At 47.7% G+C, this 26,848-nt stretch overlaps 1 protein-coding gene across 1 annotated transcript in view; it reads right to left on the bottom strand.

Annotated features, from left to right (window-relative positions):
• Nucleotides 1-623: 623 nt before the first annotated feature.
• Nucleotides 624-26,848, bottom strand: part of plxna2 (plexin A2) — a 196,252-nt gene continuing 170,027 nt past the window's right edge. Inside the window, exons 25-32 of the mRNA XM_061074305.1 lie at nucleotides 26,269-26,428; nucleotides 24,684-24,787; nucleotides 10,098-10,197; nucleotides 7,222-7,412; nucleotides 6,626-6,795; nucleotides 6,293-6,505; nucleotides 5,892-6,042; nucleotides 624-2,898 (exon numbers count right to left, since the gene is read on the bottom strand). Of these exons, the coding sequence (XP_060930288.1) occupies nucleotides 2,803-2,898; nucleotides 5,892-6,042; nucleotides 6,293-6,505; nucleotides 6,626-6,795; nucleotides 7,222-7,412; nucleotides 10,098-10,197; nucleotides 24,684-24,787; nucleotides 26,269-26,428 (1,185 nt within the window). The 3' untranslated portion in view covers nucleotides 624-2,802. The remainder of the gene's footprint in view (nucleotides 2,899-5,891; nucleotides 6,043-6,292; nucleotides 6,506-6,625; nucleotides 6,796-7,221; nucleotides 7,413-10,097; nucleotides 10,198-24,683; nucleotides 24,788-26,268; nucleotides 26,429-26,848) is intronic.

Raw genomic sequence — 26,848 nt, 5'->3', positions numbered from 1 at the left:
CGTTGTGTACCTACATGTTTGGGTCAGGGAGCGAAACAAGGTGCTTGGAGCAAAACACAGCTACTCTTACCCACTTCTGCCCCCCACTGGCCAGACTCAGTAATAGCACGTCAATCACCACCACATCTTACATGTCTCCTTGGCTGCGAGTTTGATGTTTCTTCTTTTTTTTCCTCCATCTCCTGATCACACTGTGCTCACAACTGACTCACATCAAAGAGCAGCTTCAAAGCCGGAGCAGGAAGCTAGAGCTAAAGGGGTTCTCTCTCTCTCTCTCTCTCTCTCCCTCTCTCTCTCTCTCGCTCTCTACCTTCCCCTCTCTCCCTCGCTTCTCGACACTTCTCTTCAAACAGCGCAGGCAAACCGAGCGCCGAGCCAGGCGATGTCTGCCTGAGCCGGGCCCGTACCCTCTTCACCTTTCCTCTTTCTTTATCTGGCAGCCGAGCGCCCGAGCCAGGTATCAACCCCCCCCCCCCCCCCCAAAAAAAAAACACGCTGGGCTCCGAGAAGCTCCGAGAGAACTAATAAGATCGTGAGCATGCAGGTGGGTATCTAAGGCCACAGAGAAAAAGAAGCACCTTTCACCCGCCCATGGTGTTTTTCACACTCTCAGCACACTCTCAGCACACACTCACACACACACACACACACACAGTTGCAGTACTGCACTGTACAAACCGTTAGTACTACCAATGTTCAAGTACTTGATGTAAACAACAAGCAAATATATATCTGAGAGGAAAATTAAATCCAGAGGACGGAATCTACAGTTTGTCGTCGTCCAGCTAGAAGGTTGGAAGGTTACATCGGCCTTTTAGCTGGTGACTGTTTGGTTTTAAGTCTGAAGACGCATCCACAAAACATGACACACACCCTGTCTTATGCTCCTCCTCTTTTTCTCCTGCCTAGGTTTCGTACCTTTCTTGACTTTTTAAACTCCAGTCACACGCGCTTCAACCTCAACCGGCTCCACACTCAGAAATACGAGAGCTTGGCTCCCTCTGTAAAGCATAAACCGATTTTTGACACATTAGCGAAGAATCGGAAACGACAGGATCTTTTTGGCACTTGGTCAAAGTCGACCCACGCGGCGTTAGGCTTTTTATTGTCCGTGCGAAGACGTGGACGGTGGTCGGGTAAGATCTCCCATCAGCTGCCGTCTCGACTGGCCAACAAGAACTGGCCGGACTCGTTAGCACTTGATAAAATCAAAAGATGGACCCTTAAAAACATCGTGATGTGCGATCGCATGCAGAGGAAACAGAAAGTTCCCACAGATACAAACAGAGTTTTACCAAAGGGTCTGGTCTGGTATCTAATAGGCTCTAAATGCTGTGAAGATGGACGACACGACAGATCCTCAAAAGAGAAGTGAAAATAACAGGATCACCCCCTGGTGGCTGACTGAAGTATAGGTCTTAGATCCCACCTCCTCCATGTTAGCAGATGGGACACGGACCAAACTTAAAAGTCAAAGAAGACATTAGATACATGTTTCTTTCAAGTTGGGATGTTCATCCAGTGTTTTATCCAGAAGGTGAAGACCTGTCGTCCATCTTCACTCACAGTCACTGGTTTGTAGTAACTGCTCCTCTCGCAGGAACGTGGTTGAGAACCGAGCCGGACGGTTTGGGGTCAGGACGGTTGACACTTGATGCTGTAAATATCTACGGAGCTCAGTTCAACTGAGTCCCTTCGTGTTTTGATAAAACTCAAATAGACGTACACTCAAACAAAACAAATAAAAACATTTTTGTACATTCACAGACACTGATTGGCAAGTTATCGACCGGTACACACACAGATGACCTCACTGCTGGAGAAAGCCTTGGACGCCCGGTGTGATGCTGAGTCAAGGTCATCTCCTAAATACACTGTGGACCTCGTCATCGTCCTCAGTCTCAGCATGCTGGCTGAGCCGTGTCCACCACCAGCAGCAGAGTTCATTTGACTGTTCGATGACACGCGTGCACAGAGATTCCTGTACACTTCTGATTGGATAAAGAGCAGAGAGACGTTTTGTGTCCGAGTCACGTTGAAGCATCAAGTCCGAGGAGGCAGGGAAGGAGAGAAGACATGGATCATGGCCTGTGTAACGACCACGCCCCCCCGATGCAGCGTCCCTATGTCCATGTCTCTGTACAACAGCATCCTGCGGGGGGGATTTCAACTGCAACTGATAATATTCACATGTACAAGTACAAAAATAAAATCTGAGAAATCTGAGCGTCGCTGTCCAACGTGAGGTTTGCTCCTGTGCTTCACGCTTCTTCTTTTTTTTTGTCTCACACTCGGATGAGAGTTTCTGTCTGAGTAGAGAATAAATCTGTTTCTCCGTTTGCTCTCACAGTCTTTGCAGGAGTCTTCCTCAGTGCACACACACACACACACACACACACACACACACACACACACACACACACACACACACATGCATGCACCCACTTTCCTGTTAAACTGAGAGAATATTTTCTTTGAGAAAACTAAAAGCAAACAAAACTAAATAAATACAAGCCATGTTGTTGTCTTCTCTGCAGATGTTCCTTCCTTGTGCCACTTTGGGCCCCAGCTGCAGGGGCCTCTGTCTCAGTCTGTGGACCCCTAGCTCGTGAAAGCCAAAGAGGGAGTGTAACAAATGAATGCAGTTGTGTGTCTGTCGGGCCGTGAATACAAGAGGTCCCAGGTCCGGCTCGTGGTTGAGGCCACGACGAGAGGTAAGTCATGTGGGACCATTTTGGAAGGTCCAGTAGAGGCTGTGGTCCGCGCTTCCTCGTTCCCTCTGTTCACCAGCAGGGGTCACTCTCAGCTCTCGAGGGACATTGCAGAGATGAGCTGCTCCACCTTGTAGCCGAGCCGCTGTTTCCTCGCCTGCTCGTCCTGCTCCAGAGCCGCCATGATCTGTACAGACGCAAAGGAGCAGGTCAGACACCAGGCATACAAGATGTGTGTGTGTGTGTGTGTGTGTGTGTGTGATTCCATCCTTGTTATGATACATTTACAGAATTAGATTTGATGACCTTTAATAGCGAGTAATGGGCGTCTGCTGCTTTGGTGTTTCAAAACCTAGAATTATACATTTTTTACAGAGCGGTTCGGATTTTTAGGTTTCTGCTACAGACATCACACGAAAGAATTACATCAGCGCCTTTGTCTCTGACAACATTGAGACACATTTGTGTATTAGCTTTTCCTGTTTTATCTTCTCAGCCCCATCTCGTACATTTTGGCATTTGTCAAGTAGGGTTCAAAAAGGGATTGAGACAGGCTCTGCTCTCATCTCTCTCATCTGGCGTCTGGCCTGTCAGGACCAATCTGTGTCAGGGTGACACCAACATACACGGAAAAGGTCTTTAATATGAATGTAAAAGTGTGAAAAAAAACACATGTATTACAATGTGTCTTCCACACCTTTCAAATGGGTGCATGCAAATGCTGCAGCCGTTATTTGAACAATGGTTTGCTGCTGTGTATGTTTATTACATTAGATCAATTTCACATCAGTCTACACTGCGCTGCAAGCAGTGTTTGATTCAATAATTCATAATTAAAACAAAATAATTCATCGGTCCTGCTTATGCAAAATGTGATTTAAATTATTCTGAAGTAAAAGATGAATAATGGATTAATATGAGGGGGGGGCATTTTCCATGTTGGGTCACGTTTTAGATTACAAATATTATTTTTCCTTTACTTATTCAGTTTTTTTTTGTCACCTATTTATTCAGAGGTAGGAAAATAAATCAGTAATAAATATTAATAAAATATCTGGTTTGCGTCGGGCCCCTCTCACGATCTCCGCTGCTGTAAAACAACACACAGAACTATGTTTATTCTGGTGCTTTGGGACATTTCATGAGGTGTATCATGTCTCCGTTGATGGGAAAGTCATTTAAGTCTTTCCGTCCTTCAGCCAGTCACGATCACAATATTCATTTTCAGGAGTTTGGCGTTGGCAGGCTGTACGAGAGTGCACCGTTTATGCAGTAAAAATTAACTGTCTGCTTTTTGTCGTAAAAAAAACATGTCGGCAGCGCTCTCGCTCTCTTTTTACTCCGCACGGCAAACCTTTGTTTGCTGCCGGTCCTCCTGCGGAACACAGCCTCTGCCTGCCCACCTCCCATCTTCCACTCATCTGCTTAAGTGCTCTTAAAGTCTGGCAGCTACGAGCACAGCGCTTCCTCCTCCTCATCGGGCCAGATAGCAATCTATTATTAATCTGCAGCACTGTATGCAGGTGCAGCTCCCACCACCATCTCCCAAATCCATTTAAGCAGGCCGCCGCTCTGGCCTGGTTCGCCCGCCTCACGCAGCCCCTTTGTGAAGGGCGGAGAGAGAATGAACGAGCGTTTACAGGGACCTAGATGAGGTTTTTCTACCCTCTGCGATCTGAAGAGATAGGAGACACTGGATGGGAGTGAAGAGGTGGATGTGTGCACCCGACAGCAGCAACTGCAAATGTTGTAAAAGCCCGTGTGTTAAATGCACAGAGAGCAAAAGGGGTAATGGGTAAAAAGAGAAGAATTGCGAAAGGAAGGAGGAGGCAGAGAGAGAGAGAGAGAGAGAGAGAGAGAGAGAGATGCTGTGGTCCAACAGAAAGGTCAGGCTAATGCTTCCCAGAGGAGGACCTGACATTAGAAGCAGAATGTCTCCATGAATGCTCTTTCCTTACTCTTCCTTCCTTCATTTCTATGTGATCTAACAGCCTGTGTGTGTGTGTTTGCGTGGCCTATGATTCTACTCTAGATAACAGGTAGCTCATTCTCACTCAGCACAGGCACGCTGAGTGTGTCGACATCCACTTTCTCCTTCACAGATCAGGCACCCTGCCTTGTTAAGCTCAGGTCTCACCACACACCTCTGGGCTTTGGGGAAGTCTACTGAAGACTCGGAGCTGACCTCACTAACCTTCGGCAGATATGAATAGCCTGCAAACACCAAGGGCGAGTTATACATACGTTAAAGTGCGGGTTAACTCCGCGGCGTGCCTTTCGTTCAATTTTGTGCTCACAATCTGCCCGTAATTAGCGGCTGATTCACGAGGGCAGGAGCTCATTATGCAATCAGCGCCTGGGACTGCCCTCCAGGTAAAATGTGTTCAAGTGGAGTGCAGCTCGGTGGTGAGTTCACGGGAGGAGAGCAGCCAGCTCGGAGAAGAAATTACACTGCATAGGAATACTTAACATTATAACAAAACATTTTATAAGAGGCACTGGTTCAACAGCAGCTGAGAAAGAAAAAACCCCGTTACATAATAACTTATAATGTAACCTCTCTGTTGGACTTTGGATTGTTAATGCGTCAGGAGTCATTACATGGAAAAGGCAAAAAGCGAGAGAGGGAAAATAGAGAAAGAGAGATAATGGATGGAGCTGGTGTCAATGTGGAGGATGTTTTTAATAGAGTATAAAAGTAAATGTCTTATTAAATTCAATTAACAATTACAGCATCTCCTCTTTGTTGGGTGTTCCCTACTCTGGTGTTCTGCTCCTTGTTTGTTTAGGCTGTGGTGATGCTGATTGCTGTTTTTCTTTATGGAAGTGTATTGAGCCTCAGCAGATATAAGAAGGAGGAGTCAGTCTGCAGAACCTTGAGGCTGCTTCACCCCCCCGCTGCTGCAAGAAGAGCCGTAGAAAACCAGAAAAACCCTGGTCTGGTATATCGGCTGTTTGTTGTGACCTTGGTTGCTTGTTTATTCAAAGTTAATTATTAGTGAACGTAACACTTGTTCCGCATCAAATTTGAAACACTGCACTTTCTTGGGCCCTTAACAACACGCGAGACACTGAGACTTCTGGAATTATTAGATAGATGATAGATCATGCAATGGTCATATGTCCTTATTTTGCATGTGTGTGTGAGTAAATACATGAGTGTAGGCAGATATCACCGACCTCCTCGCTGTACTTGCTGATGTAGGAGTAGATCTCGTTGAGCGCACTGATCATGTTGAACTCTGTTGAGTGGAGTCTGGCCTGCTCTGCCAAATACGCATTCATGTCCTGGTCGCTGATGGACGGCAGCCGGTTGATGTCGGCGTAGTACCTGAGGACACAGCAGACCAAGCAGCGACTTTAGAGACATGCTGAGTCGCATATTTAAGTAATAATATCACTTCCACTAACATCGCGTGCCTGCTAACACAAAAGACTTTAACAGAATCTGGCTGAGTAGTGAAGCTAAAGAGAATCGTGAATCAATTCCCCAAATATCACAGCTTTTATTTCAAGAGGATGCAAAAAAGATGAGACAAGTAGGGGGGGTGGGATCAGACTGAGGCTGCTCCGGCTCCTACCTCTCTACCCAGCTCTTGTAATTGGGGATGTCTTTAGCGTAGAGCAGCTTATTGGACGGAGAGTCTTTGCCGAGGCGGTGCTCGGACGTGGAGCAGGAGTCCATGAAGGTTTGAGCCACGACGGACAGACAGGCGTCCGTGATGCTGCTCTTGTGGATGTCAAACACAAACTGCGGGTTCTTGATCACGTTCACCCAGAAACGCAAGGGGAGGCTGCAGGAGGGAGACAAAGAGAATCGGTGAGAGACGGACAGAAGTTATCGGAGAGGGTCTCGGTTCGAGCCATCGTGTGATGAAAGAAGAAAGTTACATCACGGTGTACAGTCGCCTCACCAGTTGCTTTTCCATGTGTGACGAACGTCTTGGTCGTGAATGGCATGTTTGTCCGCCTGCTCGTCCAGGAAGTCAAACATGTATTTGATGGCCAAGGGAAGAGAGCTCCCCCGGTGGACGGTGCTGAACAACGTCTCAAACAGGTCGTCGACAAACTTTTGTAGTGTACCCTGGGAGAAAAAATAGAACTGCGCTTAAAAACACAAGCTGAATTCAGCAATGTGGTGTTAAATGGTAAAAATTCAGAGTGTAACATTTAGGTGAAAGAGATCTATTGGCAGAAATTGAATATAAAATAACCCTAGTGGTATTTTTGCTTGTGTGTAATCTTCTAAATTGTACAAATTGTTGTTTTCTTTACTTGAGAATCAGCCTTTTATATTTAAACGATTTATATTTACATCAGGAGTGGGTCCTCTCTATGGAGGCCACCATGTTTTTAATAGGATCCCAAACTAAACATCTTTTGAGTTTTTATGACAAATGAAGGTATTCGGCTGCAACATGCAACTTCAACACTAGATGTCACTAGATTCTACACATAGAAGCTTTAAGAAAACTGAGCATGTTGGGAGTCTGGGGGAATATCGATGTACCTTGGTCGCTAGCAGCCGGGTCAGATAAATCTCAGAGACCATCTTGCTGCCGCGGTCTCCTTCCTTCTGGTCCCCGTGCTCGTGGTTCTTCACCAGATGCCACACCTTCACACCGCTCTCCAGATCGGGGGTGATCATGGGCGCACGCGACCGCAGGCTGTCGGGACTTCCTGTGTAGCGGAACGACGAGTCTGTCCGGGGAAAAGACAAAGAGAATTATCGGTAAGACTAAATGACTGTGATTACAAAAGCTTCCCTTTGTGTGATTTAAGCATATACAGCTAAAATAGCACACCCACAACACACATCTCTCCTTTGTAACTCATTACAAAGCTGAATCCTGCTCTAAGCCAGGCTGGGGGGGGGGGGGGGGGGGGGAATTGCAGTGGTGCATAATTTCATAGAACAAGCAAAGTGCTGAACGGGATGGAAGGTTGCTGGTGCCTGGCTTTGCATTGACTCGTGCCATCCCTCTTGATATCGGTATCCGTGGTGACACAAGGTAAAAGTAAAACCCGTTTTCCTACACAGGACAGCGGCATTTAGAGAAAACAACATATTTATTCTCTGGTTCCCACGTCGTCCATCCTGAATTGTATTTTTGTTCCGTTTCCCTGCTTATATAATCCCTGCCTCTGTGTCTGGCTGCTCTTAAAAGCCGTCATAATTGGCTCTTCGCTGCCACATCGTGCCAACGCCATGTTGGAAATGTCCCACTCTAATTAATGCATCAAAAGATCCTTAATTTGTCACGCTCTGAAGCCACCCTCCTTCATCCATCCATACGTACACTCTCCTCTGCTCTCATGCTCCGGCCTCGTTGCTCTTCCTCACTCAGTCTGCTGAATGATGCTGTTTTTTAGTTTCCCTAATTAGCAGGTATCTCCTGCTGGCACATGCTCTCCAGAGATTCAGGATCTCCACCAGAAGCTTTCTCACCTGCCTTCAAAAAGCTGAGCTGGGCAACAACAAAGCTTTTTGCCGCCGTTACAGCCACTTACAGGTTCCGAGTCAGATGGGCTTGCACCTGTGGATCGGCCCCGAGGGACCCGGGCCTGAGGAAGGGGCTTTGGGTGTACGTGGCTGCGTGCAGGGTGGATTGAGGTCCCAAATCCCATCTTAATCCAGTCACTGGATTTTACTGCCTTGCTATTTCGCCATCCCCTCCGTCCCCCCCCCCTGCACCCCTAAGCCTTTTCCTAACTCCCACTCCCTCTATATGACCCACGGCCCCTTCCCTCTCTCGCTGCCGTCCCCCCGGGGTTGTGTTCGGGCGGATTCTGAGGCTGCAGGGAGGAGCGGGGGGGGGGTGCCGGTGGTGTAAATTGAGTCAAGATGCTAAGTGTTGAACGTTAAATTGGTATGAATCCATCAGCAAGTGTCGCGGTGCAGCTGTGCCTGCGGCGTCACACAGTGATTGATGAGGGACGGGCTCGTGCCAGCAGAGCTTCTGCTTCCTCTGCCGTGCAAACACACAACGCCAGCGTCTGAGCAACCGCAACAAGTAACACACAAAATAAAACACAAAATAAAACACAACAATAACAGACTGAAACCGCGACAGATTCTAATGGTTGAGATGCTTGAAGTGTAACGTCCAGATTAAGCAGAAATAACATCTCAACATCACTTGAAGGTTTCGTCCACATCTGTCTTTCCTCACAACAGTAAGGTGCTTTGTTTAAGAGAGTCATAAAGTGTTCTGCAGTCTTTTAAAGGTCACCACGGATACTCCTCATCAGCTCCGTTTCAAATGTCACTACACATTAGTTCACAGAACCCACCCTGGAGAGGAGACGCTTCCACCGAGCACCTCCAGCTTCAGAGACTTGTAATTGCTCAGAGAGAAAAAGGAACTCAGTTCTTTTTTCTTTTCTTTTTTTTTGGTGGTCGGCAGTTTAAAAGCAGTGTTCACTTTCCATCCCCGATCTGATAATTGGCCTTGCTCACTTATCTTCTTCTGTTTGTGTGAAGCACCATTCACACAGAGAATAATTAGCAGGCACAAGTCGCCTGGTGCTGCTGTGTGTGTCTGCTGTGTGTGTCTGCTGTGTGTGTCTGCTGTGTGTGTCTGCTGTGTGTGTCTGGCTCAGGACACACAGTCGATAACCAGCGGCACCGAGGACAAGCACATCTGAGGTTTGGGTGTATTTCAGTGACTGTGTAAGAAAGATGGACGACGTGTCTCCTCTTCCTCCCGCTGAACAGTAACGATGCTAACATGTCCTGGGTTTAAACGCTGACCTCATACACCGATGATGTAATTTGGAGTCTGTTAATTGGAGAGGAGAAGCTGATGCAGCAGCTCGACCGATCCAAAGTGAGTGTCAGCTGTCACTCATGACCTCTCTCCCCATTTTTATACATACGCATCATTTTTGGGGAGCTGTCAATTACCGAGGCAGGCTGCTCTGTATTGCATCATCATTACGAAGGCATCAGGACTTTCTCTCAATCGCACCTCTTCCTCATTTCTTTCTCTTTCTCCATTTTTCCCAATCTTGTGCCGTACAACTGAGTTTGGACCCGAGCTGGTCAGTTAACGATGTTGGAGTGAGAAAAAAAAAAGGCTGCAAATCCCCCCCCCCCCCTCGGCAGCACAAAGACGAGCGCCTCCAAACAGAGCCGAACCCTCAAGGAGAGAGAATCTGGCTTTTGTTCATAACTGGAACAAAAGCATTATTGTGTGTTTGTGCAGCAATAATAGCAACGTTTGGAAGGAAATAACGGTTGATTACCTGTTGAATAGGCTTGAAAATCCATCCATAACTGCATAATATAATAACAGCATATGCCAAGTGGCAGTTCTCAATCAATTAATCATTTCCCAGCCACAAAAAGAGTCTGAAAAGAACAAATCTGGAACACAAGCTCACCGTATCTGCTGATGGAGGAGCGTGATATGCTGGCCGAGGTCGGGATGTTGTACGACGAGGTCTGTTTCGGCACCAGAGCCACAACGCAGCGGTCCGACACCTGCGAGAGAAGAGACACACATGCAACATGCTGGCATCATATGGTTTGGATGATTTACATGCTATAATTAGAATAAAGTGGATTTTTTTCCTTTCTTTTAATCTCACATTTAGATTTTTGCACCCTTTTCGTTTTGCTCTGCTTGTGCTCGATATTTTTGGTGGACAGATTTCCTTCACGCATATTCAGAAGCAGCGTTTTTTGCACGATAAGAGCTGGAGTGCAGGAAATCTGTCCTGCACTCTGTCCGGTTTTGAGTGAAAGCATTACAAAAAACTAAATGTGTTTCTCTTTCAAACTAAAAGACCACACTCTTGAATGAAGACAGGAGAAAAAAAACACATTGAATCAGAGTAATGATACAGATTACAAGAGGGAATGTCAGGTTCAGAGTAAATAATCTCACGAAAACAAAATGTATCCCAATTCCCTCGGCTACCCGTCCCTCCCTGTCACATCTGTCCTCCCTGCTGGTCGCTACCACAGCTCCATCGGCCGCGTGATGGCTGCACTCCACACGCCTGTCACTGTCATCGCCCGTTACAAACATTAGAGACATGGTGTGAGGTTTGAAACGAGGATAAGATGCTCAGAGGAAGAGCCGAGGGAGGAGAGGGACCAGAAGGCTGCATGTCTCATGGCGTAAAGGAAAAGGAGTACATAGGTATAATGACTGCATTAGAGATGAAGTGAATCCGACTCAAAAAGAGAAAGATGAAGAGAGGAGGCTGTGTAAGAGACGGTGTGTCATCAAAAAGAGTCAGAAACCGAGGTTCATCCTTCTCCCTCGGCGGGTTTCGTATTCACAAAGGAGCCTTGGCCTTACATGACGTCCTCCAGTCACTTCGGATCATCTCTGCAAGAGGCTTCTTCACTGAAACCTAACCGTGCATGAAATGCCAATTCCACCCGAATCAATCTTTAATATGCGAGCATTACCACTGCAACTAACGCAGCAAACAAAACTTGCCGTTCTTTTTGTTCGGAGCTAAAACAACAAACAGACTTGCTGGCTGGCATTTACAGCCCAAAACCCCGAGGAAGGATTTCTGCTTCAGACCCGGCACAGAAAGAAAAACTGACGAGCCTGCGGTGGAGACCTAAACAAAAGCAAAACGCCAGCCTCCAAAAGGAAGACCTCAAAGAGTCGATAGAGAAGAGGGAGACATTTCTTCTTTTCATATGTTTTAGCAGGAATTGTTTTTTTTTCCGTCAACATCCTTTGTGGGGAAATAAGCCGCTGGATGTGGAAAGGACAATTACTGAATTCCTGCTTTCTCTTGAGAGTAAACTTCCCCTAATTCCCCCCCCAGTGTCGTCCTCACCCCTTTGTCCCACACTTCCCAAACTAATCTCGGCTGTGTTATTAGTTGGATTCGCCATCTGGCTTCTACCGGCCACGCTGGAGAGGCGAATGAGGCAATCTGGACGAATCCTCTTACTGATGCAGCTCTGGCTCTCAGACCTCTTGGAGAGAAATGAAAATGGTCGCCATCACCCCCCCCTCGACTAAAGGTCTCAGACCCTTCGCTCTCTCCTTCCCAATTTTCTCTGCTTTCCTGCACCTGATTTCTCCGGCCTCTCCGTCCTGCAGCTGCCTCTCGGCTGCCGATGCTCAGACCAGCTCTAACACGACACCGATGTGGGCTTCCGTGACGTTTCCATGATACATTTTCCCTGGAGAGCATGAAATAGCCTCTCTGCCTTCCCTTCCCTTTTTACACCTCCCTCCATCTCGCCCTCTCTCTTTCTCACTGCTTTTCATGGCTGACAGAGAGGCTACAGCCGAGATGGGTCCTTGTGATAGAGTAAATGATTGAAGGCGTGCAGATTCGCCCTTCAGGGATAATCCAGTGTGGGGCTGATAGGAGGCAGGTATGATAAGGGCTGTGGGTCCCGCCTGTGATAAGACCTTCCATTAGACAGTGTAGAGCTGAGCAGACAGCAGAGTGTGGTCAGCCCATATCTTTCACTTCGCACGACCCCAACACGAGCCTCAGCCCCGGTCCCGGCCTCGGTCTCCTCTGGGTCCAGGCCTCGGCCCCCTCTGGGTCCAGGCCTCGGTCCCCTCTGGGTCCAGGCCTCGGTCCCGCCCCGGACCCCTCTGGGTCCATGCCTCGGTCCCCTCTGGGTCCAGGCCTCGGTCCCCTCTGGGGCCAGGCCTCGGTCTCCTCTGGGTCCAGGCCTCGGTCCCGCCCCGGACCCCTCTGGGTCCATGCCTCGGTCCCCTCTGGGTCCAGGCCCCGGTCCCCTCTGGGTCAAGGCCCCGGTCCCCTCTGGGTCAAGGCCCCGGTCTCCTCTGGGGCCAGGCCTCGGTCCCCTCTGGGGCCAGGCCTCGGTCTCCTCTGGGTCCAGGCCTCGGTCCCGCCCCGGACCCCTCTGGGTCCATGCCTCGGTCCCCTCTGGGTCCAGGCCTCGGTCCCCTCTGGGTCCATGCCTTGGTCCCCTCTGGGTCCAGGCCTCGGTCCCCTCTGGGTCCAGGCCCCCGGTCCCCTCTGGGTCCAGGCCTCAGCCCCCTCTGGGTCCAGGCCTCGGTCCCCTCTGGGTCCAGGTCTCGGTCTCCTCTGGGTCCAGGCCCCCGGTCCCCTCTGGGTCCAGGCCTCAGCCCCCTCTGGGTCCAGGCCTCGGTCCCCTCTGGGTCCAGGCCTCGGTCCCCTCTGGGTCCAGGCCCCGGTCCCCTCTGGGTCCAGGCCCCGGTCCCCTCTGGGTCCAGGCCTCGGTCCCCTCTGGGTCCCATCACTTCTGGATTCGTGCTCTCAGATCCCGACACAAATCACGCTCTCTCTGCCCAGTAGCTTGGAAACACACAGTCAGGAATGACGAAATGTATAATGGACGATTGCATGTGAAGGCGACTCCTTCTCATGGTGTCACATAGCGTCGTTTGAAGAGATTAAAGCCAGTGTGCATACTGACTGAATTTAAGTTGGGTTTAAAAAACAATGAAATATGTCACGGAGGAACCAGCGTTAGTTCTTACAAACCACAGATGTGACTCGGGGTTGCAGCAGCAGAGCAGGATTAATCAAATGCGTCTCTCTTCTTCAATTGAAAACGATATTTCTTCAACGTATTAACTCAGGGAACATTCCACCTCCCGAAAATCTGTTCCATTCCCTCCTGTCTGCGATGTGTGTTCAGGTTTACACAGAGAGCAACAGCTATAGATTAATGAACAGATAGCGGTGTAGTAGTATCCGTTGTGTCCGGGGCTGTTGAAAATAGCCCAAAATGCCCCAAGTGATGTCTGCTAGTGTGGGTAACAGGATCTGGCTGGCAGGCTCCTCCCGGTGTGGTCATCGCTGTCTGCTCTGCCGCAGAGAGGAGGACACACAGAGGTCAGCGGGCGGGGGGGGAAGGAAGTTTACAGACCAACTTTACTTTTTGTTTTGACGCAGTCTCAGCCAGAGTGACTCAGGACTATGAGACGTCTGGTTCCCGTGCTCGTGGGACTCCTCAGGTTTACTGGCTGGACACTTTCCAGTCTCAAGATGATAGAGATGCTGAAGGTGGAGAAGAAAGCTGAGACAAAACCGATCAGTCGGTCAGTGTGGGCCTCTCTGTGCAGATCAGATCTGTGTTGTGTGTGTGAATGTGCTTTTGTCTTCTTCTCTCTTTATCTATGAAAGAGCGACTGTTCAAAAATTACAAAATAAGAGCACGTGGGCTGGGAGGACGGGCGTTGAGTCCCCTGAGGATGAAGGCAAAGGTTTGGAATACAGATCCTGAACTTCATTTTAAACGTGTGTATTTATGTTTTTAATTCCAGGAAGGTGTACATTTCCATTTCATTTCCAGCTTATGTAAACCATTATTACCCAAGTGGCCGGGTAAATAGCCACAGGGGTTTCGTGGGCTGCTGAGAGTCCAATGAATTTTAATGTCGCTGTCTGGCTCCGGTGTCTCTGTTACGGGAGAATTAGCAACGACTCAAGGTGTTGCCCAGTCTCACGCTGCATATTTCAGACCCCCCTTTCAATATTTCCACTTTACAGCTTCCCGTTTTTTTGCCTTCAAGCATTTCCCCCCCTCGCTCTGGGGCCTAATGAGCTGTGCTCCCTGGCTGTGATGGAGATGGCGTACGACGCACAAAAACACATTCAGGCTCGCTCGCCGGGGCCACTGCCAGCTCATCAGAACAGTAATGATGCACAAGTGTCTACGTCGTTTCATCCCACTCTCATCTGTATCGCTGCCCTGTTCCGCCACGCTGCCTCTCTCTCTCTCTCTCTTTCTCTTCCTCTCTCTTCTGCATGTTGCCCTGCAGCCTGCCACCGTCTCCTCTGAAGTTGCAGTGCTGGGCCTTTTCCGTTCTGCACGGGGGAGGAACTTTAGATCCGTGATCAATAGCGGCCCTCAGATCTGCCACAGAGTGAGTGATGGCGTGGAGCGGGCCACACGCGCGTTATTGTTGTGTGGCCTGTGGTGTTTCCCCCGCGGCTAACATCGGCAGACGGATTGCGATGCGAGAGAATGGCCAAAAAAACAACACAAGAGCCCATTGTGGTGCGGAAGCAAACATGCTGCCGCGGCTTCATCAAGGATTAAAGCACCGCGGAGACACCGGAGAGGAAGAGGAGCACAGAGCCAGGGAGGGAGGAGAGGAGAGGAGGAGAGGAGAGAATGCCCCCAAATGAGTTAGAAAAAAAAACAATAAACAAGCCAAAAGTGCAAAAGTGAAACCCTGAGAAAGTTGTGACAGTGAAGGTGAGGACAGAGCGGTCGGGTGGCAGGGGAGAGGAGAGAAGCTGCGTGGCGCCGAGTCCCCTGTGAAGGACACCGTGACGTGTCCCTTCCTCTAATGACTCCTGCATCTGTTCAATTATTCTGCTTACTCTGCTGGGGCAGGAGTTCACACTGACCGCCCCCCCCCCCCCACTGTCACAGCTTGAGCTCTGCCAGACCCCATCTCCCCCTTTTCCTGCATAAAGATGGAGCGGCGTCTCCCGGCGTCCGGCCACAGCTGCAGCTCGGTCCCGGCCGCTGCTCTCGACCAGGTCGCCTTCCATCCAACCCCACGCCGTCTTAAAGCAGATGGCTGACTAATGAGAGCTGGAAGAGAAGCACGACCTGTGGAGATGGCTGTCTTCACGTTACGCCTGGTTCCTTTTACTTTCTGCATTTTCATTCCTCTTTCTTTTCTGGCTAAATCTCACTGCCTCTTTGTCTCATTTAGTTTTATTTAAACATTTCAGCAGCCATAAGGTCTCTGAAACTGTTGCCACTATATAACTTTAATATGTTGTAAAGGTTTTCCAATGTATATTTTGTATTTGTATATAGCATTTTTGTGTAATTAGAGACAAGACTTTTATTTTGACGCCTCCGCTGAGCTGCTTGTTAGAGTGAGAGACACAGAGAAGCAAGCAGAGGTAGTTACACACATGTCTAAGAGTTCGTAGAAGATAAGAAGATTCCTTTTCAGAGCATGCAGCCAACGAGCTATTTTGTCTATTATCTATTATTGATACTGTGTTTGCTAACTAGCTAACGTTGTATGTTATGTCTAGGGTTGCAAAGGGGCGGAAAGTTTCCGGTAAATTTCCTGAAACTTTCCATGGGAAGTTTAGCTCGGGAATTTGGGGAATTTTGAAAAAAAAAAAAAAATAAGCAAATTAAACGCTGAGCAATAAAAACATCATTCAAAACTCTATTTTAAAGATGTATGGAATGCAGCACACACTGCATGTTCAATATCAACCCTCCACTGTGCATTCTTCCATCACATGCACAGATAATTCCCAGAATCCTTCACTCTACAGCAGAGCTATTGAGGCCTGCTGTAGTGTTCAGGACTAGTCAGGTAAGTTTCGATGATATTACGTATATATTAGCATGCTGATTGAGGATTGTTCATCTGTTCATCTAGCCTATTTCCATTCATTTATCCATCAATTGTAAAATATGTTTACAGACGATTCCAATTGTTTGGCTAACTATTTATATCTCTGGCATTGCATTTGTTTTGTTACAATGGTTAAATTTTGAAACAGGAAAATGTCCTCTAACGTTTTACTTTGAAACAGGAAATGTCCTTTAACGTGTCAGGTGACTTGTAATCAGGAAGTGAAGGAAGAGCATGGCTCAGAGCCCCTGTTTTCAGTAGTTTTCCAATCCAGTTGAGTCTGCCTGCATCTTATGCCTTTTGATAGCATCGTTGGTATGTATTGATTTGTTTTATTGTTACTTATGATCGCAGATGATTATTTTTGTGACAATGTTTAGTTTGGTAAGTTTTATGCACAAAGTCCATCAAGTCATTATAGTTAATGACTACTCCGCTATGACAGAATAAATAGTCGATGATATGTTAAAATACAGTGGTTTACAGGAACATATGTAGGCAAATCAGCAGTAAATTCATAAAAAGTAGCGGTTAAACAAAGCAGTTCATTTCATTGAAGAATCAGTATATTTACATTGTGTGTATGTGTAAGGTTAAAGAGAAAGCATTTTGTTTGTATTCATTATGCCTTTTGTGTGTTTTAGTTTTACTCTTTCTTACGTCAATAAACCTGTGGATAACGGACAACGGTCTTCAGAGTCGTGATGTCAAGAAGGAGTTTGTCTAACTGCCGAGGTGTATCACAGCACATATACTGAGGGCAGCATAGTAAAACAACGGCTTTCTAGCGGGCAAGATAACGCAGCCAGCTGACAGACGCTACCAACAACGTCATCACACGCAGCCAGTGGATGACCATCACGCAGCCAGCTGACAGACGCTACCAACAACGTCATCACACGCAGCCAGTGGATGACCATCACGCAGCCAGCTGACAGACGCTACCAACAACGTCATCACACGCAGCCAGTGGATGACCATCACAACGGTGTCTAAACAGAGGTACGTCACCAGGCAACGCCATGTCCGAAGAAGCAACTTCATTGAAGACGCGGTCCCGCGCTACGTCTTCTACTGCATACTCAAAGGTATCCTCAACGGGGTCTGCTGCAGCTAAAGCAAGAGCGAGAGCAGAGGCAGCAAAGGCACGCATGTCCTACGCCGAAGAGGAAATGATCCTAAAGCTAGAAAAAGCTAAGCTAGAAGCCTCAATAGACATGCTCAATTACAAGAAAGAGACAGCTGCAGCCGTAGCTGAGGCCGAAACCCTTGAAGCTGCGGTAGATGCAAATAGTGAAAGACACAGTTTCATGTTAAATTTGGACTCCAGTCCTTTGGAAGCTGCACAACGCACAGAACAATATGTGATTGACCAAGCCAAATCACAAAACACAGACGTTCAGCTGTCTAATGATGGTGTCGTAACAAATAGAGGGCCAAACTCTAACTACGAAACTCCAGCTTCATCTATCAAATCTGAAACCAACTCAGTCCATCCGGCCCAAGCCAATATAGCTCCCCATCATACACATGGCCATTATGCAGCTTCTCAACCAACTCGCCTCACCTCACAGCAGCCTTACATCTTTGAAGATAAAAAGGTCGATAGGACACGCAATGTTAGGTTTGACAACCACAATGCCACTCCTGAGCAAAGTCTTGGACCTCAAAACGACAAAGGTCATCCTGCTCTTAAATCCTATCCCACATCGTCAAACATCAATAATGACAAATCCAACATTAGCGACTTCGTGAGATACTTTGCTCGTCGTGAGCTTGTGGCAACAGGTCTACTTCAATTCAACGACACACCTCAGAACTACAGAGCCTGGAAACGTTCTTTTCAGAACGCAACAAGAGGTTTGGACCTGACACCAAGTGAGGAAATGGATCTCCTGTTTAAGTGGCTTGGCAAAGAGTCAGCAGAACACGTCGCGCACATAAGAGCAATACACATCAATCATCCATCAACAGGCTTGGCTATGATATGGGACAGACTTGAACAATCTTATGGCTCCGCAGAAGTAATAGAAGATGCTCTGTTCAAACGTATTGACGGCTTTCCAAAAATAACAAATCGAGACTATTCAAAACTAACAAAGTTGAGTGATCTTTTAATGGAACTAGAGTCAGCCAAAGCTGAAGGAGACTTACCCGGCCTCTCTTTCCTCGATACAGCAAGAGGCGTCAACCCAATTGTACAGAAGCTCCCCTTCGGTCTGCAGGAAAAGTGGGTGTCTGTTGGATCATCCTACAAGCGGCAATATCACGTGTCATATCCCCCCTTTGCCTTCTTCGTAAACTTTGTTAGCCTTGAAGCTAGTGTAAAAAATGACCCAAGTTTCAACTTTGTCTCTCACTCAGACATGTCTCCCAGGACAGAAAAAACAGCTTGGAAGCCAAACAGACAGCGAGAAGTCTCGGTTCACAAAACGGAGATATTTCCAAAAGCCATCTCTGATCCTAGGGAGCCCTCAACGAAATTCGACGACTGTAACAAACTGTGTCCAATCCACAAAAAACCTCATCCTCTACGCAAATGCCGTGCATTCAGAGAAAAGTCCATCGAAGACCGAAAGACATTCTTAAAAGAGAATAACGTCTGTTTCAAATGCTGTGCTTCATCATCACACATTGCAAAGAACTGCACATTTAATGTTCGATGTTATGAATGTAGCAGTGAAAAACACCACACAGCGCTTCACCCTGGACCTGCACCCTGGGTTGAAGGCACATACTCGGCTCCAGAGCATGGCGGGGAGCAGGATAGCTCTCCACAACCCCATGTCACCACCAAATGTACAGATGTCTGTGGCGGAGACGTGACGAACCGATCCTGCTCCAAAGTATCCCTCGTGAAAGTGTATCAAGCCGGCCACGCTGACAAAGCAGTGAAGATGTATGTGATTCTGGACGAACAGAGCAACAGATCACTAGTTCGTTCACAGTTCTTCAAAGTCTTCAATGACCAAAGTCCAAGTGCTCCTTACTCATTGAAAACATGTGCTGGAGTAAAGAAAGCGACAGGAAGGAGGGCCAGTGGCTACATCGTGGAATCTTTGGATAGGACCGTCAGCATCCCACTACCCAGCCTCATAGAATGTGACGACATTCCAAATAACAGAGATGAGATTCCAACTCCCAATGCAGCTTTTTATCACGCACACCTAAAGTCAGTTGCACACCTCATCCCAGATATCGACCCACAGGCCCAAATTATGCTTCTCTTAGGTCGGGATATTATCAGGGTCCATAAGGTCCGCAAACAGGTCAATGGCCCACACAACCTACCTTATGCTCAGAAGTTGGATCTGGGATGGGTCATCGTGGGAAATGTATGTTTAGGTCACGTTCACAAACCACCGACAGTGAGTGCCTTCTACACAAACACCACGGAACGGGGACGCCCTACTCTCTTCGAACCGTGTCCTAACGTGTTCCATGTAAAGGAAAAATACAGTGACATCCAGGCCACAAATCACCTCCAAACACATCCTGAGGAGATATCAAACTGTGATGTTGACAGCCTAGGACATAACATATTCAAGCAGACCAAAGACGACAACAACATGGCTCCGTCTATCCAGGACATCTCCTTCATGAAAATAATGAAAGAAGGACTAACAAAAGATGCAAACAACAGTTGGGTTGCTCCATTACCCTTTAAATGTCCACGTCAACGGCTCCCCAATAACAGGCCACAGGCATTGAACCGTCTCAAGTCGCTCAGGCGCAACTTTGAAAGGAAGCCTGAAATGAGAGACCACTTTCTCATTTTCATGGACAAGATGTTCAAGAATGGTCACGCTGAGTTAGCCCCTCCTCCCAGTGAGCATGAAGAACAGTGGTTCTTGCCAATATTTGGTGTGTACCATCCAAGAAAACCAAAACAAATACGAGTGGTCTTCGATTCCAGTGCCCAGTACAACGGTGTGTCGCTCAACGACGTATTGTTGACTGGGCCTGATCTGAACAACACGCTGCTCGGTGTACTGATGCGCTTTAGAAAGGAAGCAATCGCCTTTACAACGGACATAGAACAGATGTTCTATTGTTTTTCAGTAAGGGAAGACGATAGGAACTTCCTACGTTTTCTATGGTTCCAAGATAACGACCCCTCCAAAGACATTACGGAGTATCGAATGACGGTCCACGTCTTTGGAAATAGTCCTTCACCCGCAGTAGCGATTCATGGACTGCACCAGTCTGTTCAGGTCAGTGAGCTCGACATCGACCTTGACGTCCAACGTTTTGTGATGCGTGACTTCTATGTAGACGATGGGCTGAAGTCCCTGCCCACAGTCCTAGCTGCGGTCAACCTGTTGAAAAAAACACAGGATGTTCTCGCAAAATCACACCTAAGACTACACAAGATCGCAGCAAACAACAAGGAGGTCATGGAGGCCTTTCCGGCCAAAGATCGTGCAAAAGACCTTAAAGACCTGGATCTCAGTGCAGATACGCTGCCAATGCAGCGTAGTCTTGGAATCAATTGGGACCTCCAGACCGACTGCTTCCACTTCAGCGTCTCTGATGAGATAAAACCCTACACTCGACGGGGTGTCTTGTCCACAATCAACAGCCTCTACGATCCTCTAGGGTTTGTAGCGCCAGTCACAATACAAGGCAAGGCAATTCTGAGAGAACTCACAACTGAGAAAGGTGACTGGGACTCGTCTTTGCCCCAAGAAATGGAGGAAGCATGGACATCTTGGAGAGCATCTTTGAAAGAACTGTCCCAGCTTTCTATTCCCAGAGCCTACACTACAACTTCACCCCCAGCAGCTGTCAGAAGGGAATTGTGCGTCTTTTCTGACGCATCCACGAAAGCTATCTCCGCTGTGGCATATCTAAAAGTAACTGACTCTGCTGGAAATAACCATGTGGGATTTGTAATGGGCAAAGCCAAGCTGACCCCCCGTCCTGAGCAAACAATTCCGAGACTGGAACTTTGCGCAGCAGTGCTTGGAGTGGAGTTAGCAGACCTAATCTCAGCAGAACTAGACCTTCAGCTCGATGCTACAACTTTCCACTCAGACAGCAAGGTAGTCCTTGGCTACATTTCTAATGAAACCAGGCGCTTTTATGTATATGTGAGTAACCGGGTATTACGTATCCGAAGGTCCTCTAACCCAGATCAATGGCGCTACGTGTCAACAGAACAGAACCCTGCGGACCACGCTACACGTTCTGTCGCTGCAGGCCGTTTGAACGACACAAACTGGCTGAGTGGACCTAAATCTCTGTACACACCGGAGACAAGTGCCTCAGAGAGCACCTACGAGCTGGTGGACCCAGGTTCAGACCCAGACATTCGCCCTCTGGTGTCCACTTTGAGTACTACAACAACATCCAAGCAGCTTGGTTCTCAACGATTCTCAAAGTTCTCATCCTGGAAGTCTCTAACTCGGGCCATTACTCGCCTCATACACATAGCCCGTCTTTTCAACAAGACCTTGAAGAACAGCCCTTGTAAGGGCTGGCATCACTGCAAAACAGGATACACTGTTGAGGAGTCTGATCAAGCGTCGCACATCATCATTCAAGCAGTACAGGAGGAAGTCTACAGTCAAGAGATCAAATGTATCCAAAAACATGAGCAGATCTCTAAAAGTAGTCCTCTCAAAAACATGGATCCTTTCATTGATGCACACTGCCTTCTCAGAGTCGGAGGCCGCCTCCACAATGCAAACCTCGATCAGAGTGAAAAGACTCCAGTGATTATTCCTGGCAAACATCAGGTTGCAACCTTACTCATCAAGCATCACCACGAACAAACTTATCACCAAGGCCGTCTGTTTACAGAAGGGGCTGTCCGTACAGCTGGCTTTTGGATAGTTGGTGGCAAAAGAAAAGTGAGCAACATCATCCACCAGTGTATAACCTGCAGAAGGCTTAGAGCCCCACTTACAATTCAAAAGATGGCCAGTCTTCCAGCAGATCGTCTCTCGACAGAACCTCCCTTTACGAATGTCGGGCTTGATGTGTTCGGCCCTTGGAGTGTCTCTTCACGTAGAACAAGAGGAGGCCATTCACACAGCAAACGATGGGCCGTAATCTTCACGTGTATGAGCATACGAGCGGTTCATATTGAAGTCATAGAATCCCTTGACACATCCAGCTTCATCAACGCGCTAAGGCGCTTTCTTGCTGTGCGCGGCCCTGTCAAACACATCCGCTCAGACCGAGGCACCAACTTTGTTGGTGCCTGCAAGGAGTTGAAGATACCCTCAAACATTGACAACACAACTGTGAAGACATACCTGTCAGGCCAAGGTTGCTCTTGGACCTTTAACCCTCCGCACGCCTCTCATTTTGGCGGTACATGGGAAAGTATGATTGGTCTTGCAAGGAGAATTTTGGACTCCATGTTCCTTCAGCTGAAGGACAAACTTACCCATGAGGTTCTGGTGACCTTTATGGCAGAAGTGACAGCCATTATAAATGGCAGGCCTCTTGTTCCTGTGACAACTGACTCTGAGGACTCATTTTTACTCACTCCAGCTGCTCTTCTCACTCAAAAAGTGAATGTCCTTTCTGCTCCTACTGGAGAGTTTGGAGTTTCAGACCTCTACAAGCGCCAGTGGCGGCAGGTCCAGCACCTGTCCAATACCTTTTGGGACAGATGGCGAAAGCAATTCCTCCCAACACTACAGGCACGCAAGAAGTGGCAGTCTACTCATCCGAACATCAACCCAGGAAGTGTTGTTCTCCTCAAGGATAGCCAAGTACCAAGAAATGAATGGCCTCTTGGACTGGTAACACAGACCTTCCCCAGCGAAGACGGGAAGGTGCGGAAGGTCGAGATTAAGGTCACACGAACAGGAGTGACTAAACTCTTTCTTAGGCCTGTTTCTGAGATAGTGCTTCTTCTCCCCCCAGAGGCTCAGTGAAGTGAACTGTTTAGGATTTATTGAGTGGCATGTAATCACGCCAGGCGGGGAGTGTTTTGTTACAATGGTTAAATTTTGAAACAGGAAAATGTCCTCTAACGTTTTACTTTGAAACAGGAAATGTCCTTTAACGTGTCAGGTGACTTGTAATCAGGAAGTGAAGGAAGAGCATGGCTCAGAGCCCCTGTTTTCAGTAGTTTTCCAATCCAGTTGAGTCTGCCTGCATCTTATGCCTTTTGATAGCATCGTTGGTATGTATTGATTTGTTTTATTGTTACTTATGATCGCAGATGATTATTTTTGTGACAATGTTTAGTTTGGTAAGTTTTATGCACAAAGTCCATCAAGTCATTATAGTTAATGACTACTCCGCTATGACAGAATAAATAGTCGATGATATGTTAAAATACAGTGGTTTACAGGAACATATGTAGGTAAATCAGCAGTAAATTCATAAAAAGTAGCGGTTAAACAAAGCAGTTCATTTCATTGAAGAATCAGTATATTTACATTGTGTGTATGTGTAAGGTTAAAGAGAAAGCATTTTGTTTGTATTCATTATGCCTTTTGTGTGTTTTAGTTTTACTCTTTCTTACGTCAATAAACCTGTGGATAACGGACAACGGTCTTCAGAGTCGTGATGTCAAGAAGGAGTTTGTCTAACTGCCGAGGTGTATCACAGCACATATACTGAGGGCAGCATAGCATTAGTGTTTTTTTTTGCTTATTCTACAGAACAATGCCACGTGCACCATCTCATGTGTGGAGACATTTCACCCCACCCAAAGAAATACTGTGCAAAGACCTATGTTAAGAATGACACAACGATGCAGAAGCATATAGTCAAGTGCCCAAAGTTTCCTCAGGGCCCAAATCAGCCTATGACAAAACAAAATGTTTATATTTATGTCTGGATATGACAAGGTAAATACAGTTAGTATAAATTACCCACAACATTTCCAGTTTATACCCGTTAATTCCCGTATATTCCCGGTTATTCCAGTTAATTCCCGTATATTCCTGTTAATTCCCGTTAATTCCCATGGAAAGTTTCCAACTTTGAATATTCCCGGAATTTTGCAACCCTTGTTATGTCTTTGTTACCGTGTATAACCTAGTTTTCACGGTTTGATGTGGAGAACAAGACTTCATTAAAAACCCGTAGAGGAAACCATTTGCTGTCTGACTGTGCTTGGGTTCGAGTCACATTCTCCTTTAAAAAAGCAAAACTCCACTTCACTTTTCCTTTTTGGCTTAACAAGGGGCAACAGGCGGGCTCACGAACCCTCAATCTGCGAGGTGTGACTCGAGGTTCTAGGTCTGAAGAGAAAGGGAGAGGCGGCCGACAGCGTGACTAACTGCTATGTGCGTGGAAGTCACCGGGGCAGAGGGAAGAGAAGGAGAGCGATCCCTCTCTCCGGGGAGGAGGGAGAAGTGGCGGCAGAGATGTTGAGAGTTCATGTCTCCTGCCACCTGCACGGTAATTGTCCTCTATTCTGCAAGTCACTTGGATCGCACCAGACACGCTGGCATGCAAATGAGGAGCTGGAAAATTGGCCGTCTAAGAGTCAACAGCAGGAAACATCAAAGTTTGGCAAGGTGCACTGTGTGCTGCAATTTACATAATAAAAGCCGCAGCAGAAACTGAACTGAAATGAGACTTTTTCTCCGTGACAAAGAAAACGGGTGAAGAGCGAGAGTTAATTAAGAGAAAACATTTTCACGGAAGGGCTTTGTGTGTGTTCTACCTGGTAGTGCATGAGAGTGTTGAGTCTCTTCCAGTCGTTTTCGATCTTGGTGGTGATGTCTTCGTCCTGCAGCACCACGCGAGCCATTCGCCCCTGGCGCCACTCTGAGGACACAAACACACACAAACACACACATAAATACTTTTGTCTGTCTTGGTGTGAGAGGGAGAAGTTTGGTGTGATGTGTTTATTCGTCCAGTACATGTGAAAACCTGGGTTCCGGAAAGTGTAATTGGGTTTTATCGCTTCACAACCTATCAGCGCAAATCATGAACTGTGCTGAGATAAGTGCGACTTCCTTGTGGCACAAAACAAACTTTTCTTTCAAACCTCATTTGCCTTTCAGTCTGAGACGGCTCCTGGAGAGAGAGAGAGCTCTCCGCACACATTACCCAAACATGTAGACACCAACATCCAACTTCCTCGCTCTGCTCCCGGCACCTCTGACGCGCGTCTTAATTAAACATTACACACGAACAATGTCATGGCGTATATATATGCAGGCAGGCTCCGCAGTTTAATTGGTACTTGTGTCCTAGAGACGGCGTTTCCATTAGCATACGCAGCCGTCGTCCTATCAGGGTCAGAGAGAGAAGAGACGAGCCGAGGAGAGAAGTGATCTAAAAGAAAATCACCTCCTTTCAAAAAGGTAAAAATAGGAGCCAGGGGGAAACAAGTGGAAGCTTTGAGCCGCGCCGGAGGAGAGGAGGGGGCGGCTGCAGCTTGTTGTGGGGCGATGAAATGATAATAAGGGTGCTGATGAGGAAGTGGACAGCCATTGTGGCTCTCGTGCCGGCTGTGATCATTGATTTTCTCCTCTGTTGACTGTTGGGTTTCATTACTCTGTGCCTCTGCCAGGGGAACACATGATATCTCTGCTTGGCACAACATGCTCCCAAAACCGTCGCACCTACTCTCGGCTCCGCCTGGAAAAACAACATCATAATAATAAAAAATATTAAAAAAAGACACAAAAAGGCAGCCGCACGTGTCCCCACACTGACACGTGCACACTCTCACACCGACACACACGCTCAATTTATTTTTCAAGGCACCAGAGAAGGAGGGAGAGGTCAGTGGATGGACAGAGGGCTGGTTTGGGGGTGTAGATGGATGATATGCTGATTTGCAGTAAGCAAGGGGGGGGGGCTTTTGTTCTCTTTGCCCATGTGAAGTGAGAGGAGGGGAGAGGGGGGGGGGGGCAACGGAAGGCAAGTTAAGGAGAGGAGAGGAGGTGGCAGACTGCGTGGGGGTGGCGCCCGGCGTGAGGCTGCAGAGCCCGTCTGTCGGCTCTTACCTGGGTCAGCCAGCCAGCGACATCACACACACACACACACACACACACACACACACACACACACACACACACTGGCCTGGCAGCAGCACACTGGGGCTGGAACACAGCTTTTATCAAACTAATGCCCTGATAATCTGGACACATGGCTCGGGTTTCTCTCACTGATACATTAATCTGTGGGTATGAAGGATTTCACACCTGCCAGCTGCAACTGTGAGCGTCTATGTGTGTGTGTGTGTGTGTCTGTGTGTGTGTTCATATAAGTGTAAGTGCATGTGTGTGCCGTACCGAGGTCCATGTCCACAGCACGCGGCCGCTGAGAATACGGCATATTCTTGTAAACGGCGTCCAGTATCTTCTCCTTCACTTGGGTGATGGTGTCACAGTTCAGCACCTTCACGGGAATCTCCGGACTGTTCTCGTTGTCCGGGTTCACACAGTTCAGGATCTGGATTGTACAGATGGGGAAAAGTATATCACACTGAGGGAAACGAGGGAGCAGAGGTGTCCTGTTATTCGCCCGACTCGGGTCCTCATTAGAGTCTCCTAGGAGCGTAGCACGAGCTTTAAGAAACCATTTCCGCTTTCCCTGGCATCCCGAAATCTAATTTCACACCTTCGGCGGGATACCAATTTCCAGCTCTGCCGGGGTATTAGTGCGTAATGAGCCAAATTCCCGAGTCAGAGCAATCAGAGCATCTTCATGTCACACGCTGGCTGTGTGAGTGTGTTTTTTTTGTGTGTCTCTTTGGTGTGTGTTCCAATCTGCACAGCCACCAACTCTGATGTTGCACCAACACTGGAGCCTGTGGGATCATTAGTTGTTTTCCTTCCAGGCAGGAGGGAACCGAGCACAGCAGACCCAACT

Source organism: Limanda limanda, chromosome 7, assembly GCF_963576545.1.
Source record: "Limanda limanda chromosome 7, fLimLim1.1, whole genome shotgun sequence".
In the NCBI taxonomy this organism is placed as follows: Eukaryota; Metazoa; Chordata; class Actinopteri; order Pleuronectiformes; family Pleuronectidae; genus Limanda; species Limanda limanda.
The sequence above is the reverse complement of the archived record's forward strand: the minus strand, read 5'-3'. Positions and strand labels throughout refer to the sequence as shown.